The sequence below is a fragment of the Tupaia chinensis genome, unplaced genomic scaffold (genome assembly GCF_000334495.1).
Source record: "Tupaia chinensis unplaced genomic scaffold, TupChi_1.0 Scaffold000113_1, whole genome shotgun sequence".
NCBI classification, from domain to species: domain Eukaryota; kingdom Metazoa; phylum Chordata; class Mammalia; order Scandentia; family Tupaiidae; genus Tupaia; species Tupaia belangeri.
Window position 1 is genome coordinate 7,629,722 of NW_006159577.1, and position 7,503 is coordinate 7,637,224.

At 39.2% G+C, this 7,503-nt stretch overlaps 1 protein-coding gene across 1 annotated transcript in view; it reads right to left on the minus strand.

The window, feature by feature from the left end:
- Positions 1-7,503, minus strand: part of SEC23IP (SEC23 interacting protein) — a 73,054-nt gene that overhangs the window by 30,533 nt on the left and 35,018 nt on the right. Inside the window, exons 14-16 of the mRNA XM_027770130.1 lie at positions 5,875-6,072; positions 1,748-1,903; positions 1,258-1,360 (exon numbers count right to left, since the gene is read on the minus strand). Of these exons, the coding sequence (XP_027625931.1) occupies positions 1,258-1,360; positions 1,748-1,903; positions 5,875-6,072 (457 nt within the window). The remainder of the gene's footprint in view (positions 1-1,257; positions 1,361-1,747; positions 1,904-5,874; positions 6,073-7,503) is intronic.

Below are 7,503 nucleotides of genomic sequence, written 5' to 3' on the forward strand. Positions count from 1 at the left end.
TCTCCAAAAAAAAAAAAAAAAAAAAAAAAGCAAGATGTTAGCAAAACAAACAAAACCCGCCCTTTTAAATAAGAGGGTTTGATACCTTTTCCTTCTATTCTTCTAACTCCCATGCCTTCAACCCGACTTTTTTTAAACTTGCTATAGGATGAACATGCTTGCCAGGAAGAGCAAGAGAGAAAGAGAAAGTAAGAAAACATCCCTAGGGTGAATGGTATCTCACAATCCCTTCTCTCAGAACTTTGAATATGCACATACACATGCCTGGCATGTTTCTCAAGCCACCAGGTCTGGGACTTAAACCATGAGTTGGACATGTGAGATCTAGCCTACACAATTATGCCACCAGATGGCCCCACACCTACCCTTTTAAATCTAGGAATAAATAACATGCACCATAAACAAGTATAAGACAAATTTAAACCCCATTTGGAATTACTATGTTTAACTTTTTTAATAGGAAAGGTTTGTCTAGTTAGCAAGCAACTTGACTTAGATGATAGCACATTTATTTCTTGATAGTTTAATCATTTGTTTAAATGTTTCTCTTCTTCTCAATTCCAAAAATTATAACCGAACTACTGAAATCTAATTAAGTATCTTCTTTGATTTCAATGTACCCCTGAAAAATTCACATATTGAAATTTGGTGAGCCATTGTAATGGTGTTGAGAGGGTGAAAACTTAATCTAGTTTTGGAATTAAGAGGTGAAGCCTTTGGGGGGAACTCGGAATTCAGGTCATCAGGGTAAGGCCCTCACGACCAAATCCTATGGGGTTTACCCACAGACAAAATGAGACAGAAACATGGGCACATGTTCTGCTCTGCTCAAGCTCTTGTTCTTAGATGTGATATGCCCACCACTATTGTCTATCAACAAGAAGACCCTCACCAGATGCAGCCAGCCCCTTGACCTTGGACCTCCAAAACCGTGGGCTAAATAAACGACCATTCTTATAAGTTCAGGTATTGCTGTTATTTGCAACACTACACACTAAAACAGTGTATTACCACCTCATTGCTGACGTCTCCCCATTCATAATAATCTCAGCAATTAGTACATCCTCAAGGAGGAGGAACTCATTCATAATGTTTTTTCGTCTCCTCTAAATCCTTAGCAAAATCGTTCTAAATAGTTGTACGCACTTAAAAACAGTAATTCTATCAATAAGGATATAGTGTTAAAATTTTCATAACTCATTACAGATTACAAAATGTCAGGAAGGAAACACATTTTTACAGTATTTGCTTTTTTACCTAAATGAAGTCTTTTTCTGCCTTTGTGATGTGGAATGAGAACTGCTTTTAAGTCTAAATCTGGAACAATCATAGGTTCTAATCTATATGCCACTGGATCAAGCTGTAAACAGAAGAATTGAACATTTATGAAAAGTTGTTTTATTTGGAGTTATTTATCTGTGCAGGGTAAGAAAATATAACTGGCAAACTAGAGACTGATTTTTTTTTTCCACATTTTATTCTAATACTGGTAATTATAAGATTTTCAAGTCTGCGTGTAAAATTACATTGCAAGCAAAGCAATAAAATTACTTCCTTGAACAAAGGCTTTTTTGTTAGGAAAGTTTATTGGAAAGTACCAGATTCTATCTCTTAGGACAAATAGCTAAGTCATACAAAATCAAGATTGATATTAATTCCCAAAAAACAAGAACCTGACAATCTATTAGGCTATAAATGAAAGGTTCTTCATCTTCTTCAAAATAGGAAGTAAATTCAGTTCACTCACCGGATGATAAATATTGAAGAATCCTTTACAGGTAGGAAGCTTATAGTTCTCATCTATCCTATCCACTCCTCGAATAGTGAGAAACATACCAATTGGAGATCCCAAGGCAAAGAAAATCTCTGGTTCAAAGTCTAATGAGTTGTAAACTACAGAAACCTAAGAAAGAATTGAATAACAATGAAAGATGATTTTTTTTTTTAAATTTTTGCCAGAGGGCACATGCATGCACTGGAAAGGGACAGAGATAGATCGTGAGAGAGAAAGTGGGAAATCTCTCCCCTGGGAGGATAGTCATGCCATAATCCTTTCTCTTTCACTCTCCTCATGAACACACATGCCTAGTGTGATTTTTAAGCTGCCAGGTCTGGGGCTCAAACAGCAGTTGATCATGTGGGAAACCAGCACTTTAACCACTATACTGTTTGCTGGCCCCAAAAAACAATCATTCTAATGTCGCATAATACAAACTTGTTTCAAAATTCTTGGACTTGTACTTACTTAAAAGCATTACAGGGACTGGTAGGTGGTGTGGTGCTTGAGGTGCTGGACTCCCAAATGGCCAACTACTGTTCAAGCCCTGGGCCTGTGGCTTGCTTTTTTCCTTTCCCCTTCTCTCCTCACATTCTTAAAAATAATAATATAGTACTTACAGTCATTATATAGCATAATATACGAAGTATATAATAACTATATTTACTATGGCTATATATTGTAGTTAAAATTACAGACTCCAGAGGAGCCAGCAGGTGGCATGGTGGTTAATGGCACTGGACTCCCACGTGGCCGACCATGGTTTGAGTCCCAGACCTGGCGGCTTGCTTTCCTACTTTCCTTCTCTCTCTCTCTCACTCTGTCCCTCTCTTGTCAAATAAATTTTTAAAAATAAAAATAAAAATTACAGACTCCAGAATCAAAGTGCCTGAATTTGTTTGTTTTTTAAGAATTATTTTATTTAACTTTATTTATTTATTTTTTTTTTTTTAATTTGTTCACAATTATTTTATTTAACTTTATTTATTTATTTATTTTTTCTAATTTGTTCAGAGAGGCACAGATAGAAAGAGAGAATGTGAGAAAGCAAGTCCCTCGGTCCAGGACTTGAACTACAGTCAACCATGTGGAGGTCTAGTGCCCTTAACCACCACTCCACCTACCAGCCCCAAACTGGCTCCACTCCTTCCTCACTCTGTAACCCCAGGCAAGTTTTCTAACCTTTGTTTCCTCTGCCTCAATTTCCTCATGTATAAAATGGGAACTGTAACGATGCCAAACTCACAGTGTGGTTGAAAAATAATTGCATCTACATACAGTGCTAAGTGCAAAGCTTGGCACAGCTTAAGCATTCAGTAAATATTACTTTAATTATAACTACCATCCTCTCTATTTAGGGCAAATTTGTTTTTTTTTTTTTTTAAGGGATATTTTTGCTACAGGGAGCATGCACTCACTGGAGACAAAGAAACAGAAAGCAAAAAAATACTCCGTAGGGGAGAGGTCATGGTACAATCTCCTCTCCATTCTCCTCTTGGAATTTTGGGCATATACGCCCACACGACCAGCATGAATTTTAAGCTGCCGAGTCCAGGACTCGAACCGCAGTCAACTACGTAGGAATCCAACCACAATATAACTGTGATGAAACCATTATGCCATCTGCTGGTCCCAAGGGTGTTTCTTTTTTATAAGAAAAATAATTCGTTCCAGAACCTACATGGCCTAATAGTCATGTCACTGGGCTACCACGTAGACGACTGCGGTTCAAGTCCCAGACCCAGTAGCTTAAAACTTGCCAGGCGTGAGCTCATGCATACCCAAAATCCCGAGAGGAGATTAAAGGAGAAGGGACTGTAGTGTGGCCATCCCCCTTTGGGGGTGATTTTCTTCTCTGTCTCTCTCTCTCTCTGTGTCTCCAGCGAGCACACGCATCCTACTATAGCAAAAATCTCTCTCAAAAAGAAAAATCATTTATTCCAAAGGAGTCCTTGTCTTAGGTAGCCTTCCTTAAGAGAAATCACTGACATCTATGCAGTGCTTATAGTTTTCAAAGCTCTTTTATTTGTTCTCGGTGGCAAAATGTGTGTCTTTGTCATTTTATTATTCTGAGAACTTGATAGAGATCCACTGAAAGAGGGAGGAAGAGGGAGGTAAGGATCAGATGGCATAATGGTTGTGTCACTAAGACTCCCATGTCGTTGACCGTGGTTCGAGTCCCGTACTAGGCAGCTTAAACTCTCACTGGGTTCATGTGGGTGTGTGCCCAAGATCCCAAGAGGAAAATGGAGAAGGGACTGCAGCGTGGCCATCACCCGTGGGGTGTGATTTCTTGCTTTCTGTCTCTCTGTCTCTCCAGTGAGCACAGATGCCCTATAGCAAAAATATCTCTTAAAAAATAAAGAAAGGAGGAGGAGGTAAGGCAAGAACCACCATGTCCACTTCTCAGGTAAAGACAGTGAAGTTCAGATATAGGACATGACTTAACCAAGAACCCACAGTCAGTGAGAAGCAGAATGAGAACTTAGATCCATGACTTCTATTGTAGCTCCAAATCCAATGCTCTTTCCACACTACACTGCCCCTATAACAAAGTCTAGATTTCACATGCCTTGGGGTGCCCTTATATTTGAAAATTCATTAGTTCTGCTCAAAAAAAAAAAAAAACAAAAAAAATTACATAAAAAAAAAAAAAAAAACATTTAAAAGCAAAACTGAAAGTGGCTAATAGCCTTAATGTATAAAGATTTCTTAAATATCAATAACAAAAACAAATAGAAAACAAGTAAAACCAGCACTTCATAACAGAAAAAGGCCTAAAAACCTCTGAAAAAATTATCTAACCTCCTGGTACTCAAATAAACAGTGTGATGATAATTTCCCTCAAAGCTTATCAGAAACATCAATGAAATACCAAAAATAAAGAAAAATAGATTTCTTTTTATATAAAAAGTTATGCAGGGGCCAGCTGGTAGCATGGTGGTGAGGGCAGCTGGACCCCACATGGTGATTTCTTGCTTTCTGTCTGTCTTTCTTTGTCTTTCTGGCAAGCACACATGCCCTATAACAAAAACCTCTCCAAAAGGAAAAAAAAAACAAAACTGAAATAAAGACAATTTTAAAAGTTAGATTACATGTTTTGGAGTCAATCCCTTTTTTTAAAAAAAGAGGTTTTTCCTATAGGGCATGTGTGCTCACCAGTAAGACAGAGAGAGATAGAGAGCTAGAAAGTGAGAAATCAACCCCCAGGGGGGATGGCCATGCTGCAATCCCTTCACCTCCACTCTCCTCTCGGGATCTTGAGCACACACGCACACGCACCCGGCTTGAGTTTAAGCCACCGGGTACAGGACTAGAACCACAGTCAGCTACATGGGAGTCCAGAGATATATCCGTTACACCAACCACGGTCCCTCAATCCCTTATTTTTATTTTTTTTTGGAGAGGTTTTTCACTATAGGGCGCGTGCGCTCGCCAGACAGAGAGAGACATAGAGACAGAAAGTGAGAAATCACCCCCCAGTGGGGATGGTCACGCCGCAATCCCTTCTCCTCCATTCTCCTCTTGGGATTTTGGGCACGCACGCACATGTGCCCGGCGTGAGTTTTAAGCCACCGGGTCTGGGATGCGAACCACGGTCGACTACATGGGAGTCCAGTGACATAGCCATTACGCCAACTGCTGGTTCCCTCAATCCCTTATTTTTGACATTACAAAAAAAGTATAAGATTTTTAATAAGAGGAAATCTGACTTTTCCACAAACCTGAAATAAATGTTAAATAAATATTTAAAGAATTTAAAGCCAACCCAAATGATAAGAGATATGTGATACTGGGCCAATCCCACTGCATAGTGGTTAGTCACTGTGCAGAGGAAGTCGGATCCCACTTGGCTGACTAGAGTTTCAATCCTAGCCCTATGGTCTTCATATCAGGCTTGTACACACATGCTCAAGATCCTAACAGAATAAAGAATGTAGGAAAAAGCATTAAGGTATGACCAGACCCTGAAGAGGAATGTTTTCCCTCTCTCTCTAGTGCACACACACACATGCTCTCTACCATAAATTTTAAAAATTACAAAGATGCATTATTTTAACATAAAATAAGTAGCCCTAATCAATATGTACACTCACCTGTCCTGTGCCCACTTCAAAAGACTCATAATCAACACGCACAGAAGAAACATAAGCACCAACTGGAAGTTTCCTCTTTGACTCATTAGCGTCTGAGGGGAGAGAAGCCACTTCTTTAGTTTTCTGAGCACTTTCTTCTTGTCCTTTTGTTGAAGTAGCCATTGCTGCTTTCTTTTCTGAAGCTATTTTTTTCTGTTCCTATGAAACATCAAAATTTCACAACAATCTTGAGGAAAAGTTTCGTTCTCAGCTATCACTATAAAACAAGCAATCTCAATGCTAAGGAAAGATTACTCATTTCTCAGGCATAATAATGGCATTATGGTTATTAGAAAAATGTCCTTTTTAGAAATCAAATTTTTTTTTTATGAAGAGAGATTTTTACTATAGGGCACGTGCACTCACCAAAGAGACAGAAACAGGCAGAAAGCAAGAAATCATCCCCCCAGGGGGGATGGCCACACCACAATCCCTTCTCCTCCATTCTCCTCTCAGGATTTTAGGCACACACGAACATGCACCCAGTGTGAATTTGAAGCTGCCAGATCCAGGACTCAAACTGCGGTCAACTATGTGGGAGTTCAGTGACATAACCATTACACCATCTACTGGTCCTACCATATTAAATATTTAGGGAAGGAATACCATGATGTCTATCATTTAAAAATCTTAAGAAAAAAAGACTAAGAAATAAAATGATGGTTACAATTAAATCTAAGTATTAGTCATCGTTAATCTCTCAAAACCATTAGTAAGAATAAAAGAATCCAAATATAAATGAGTACATACTGTTGATTCCACATATGAAGTTCTAACAGAAAAACTATTGTGGAGTGAAATAAATCAGAATGGTAGTTGTATAATGGAATGAGTTAACTAGAAGGAATGAGGGAGCTATCTGAGAGATAGAAATGTTCTTTTTCTTGTTTCAGGCAATGATTACACAGATGCATACAACTGTCAACAATGCTTACCCCAAACACTTAAGATTTATGCATTTCCACACACACACACACACAAAAAAGACCAGCTTTTATTATCTTCTAAATGGGACAAAAACCATTCACACTGGTTTGGAATCATGTCAGGGGAACCAAAACAATTGCCACAGGGAGCTTGTCTACTCCACACAAGCATGCCTATCTCAGTGGTCCATGTTCCCTAGGCTGTGACTGACTATGTGTTAGTCTCTGTTTAAATGACTATTGACTGCCTTGGAGTCCGACCCAGTAGGGCCCCAGGATCTGTTTTGAGCCTTTGACCTTTTGAGCACAGTTTTGGTCAGCTCAGCACGTTGGCAAGGCTGCTGCTATACGTCCCCCCCTTCCCCTGACCTATGAGCAAAACTCGAGTCAACTCAGCATGTTGGCAAGGCCGCTTGTTGTATGCTCCAGAGACTGCAGTAGCCTTGCTGGGAAGCAACCCCCCCTCTGACTCTCTGATATACTACTATAAAAAAAAATTACATAGCTCTCTTATACATCCTGAGTATATAATAAGATTTCCCAAAAGTCCCCCGACCACTCCCCTTTGCCCTGACCACCTACTGTTAATTACAATGCTTCATCCCTGCAGTCACAATAGAGGGTGTGCTGAAGTCACAACTAAGCAGAAATCTTCTTGACCTTT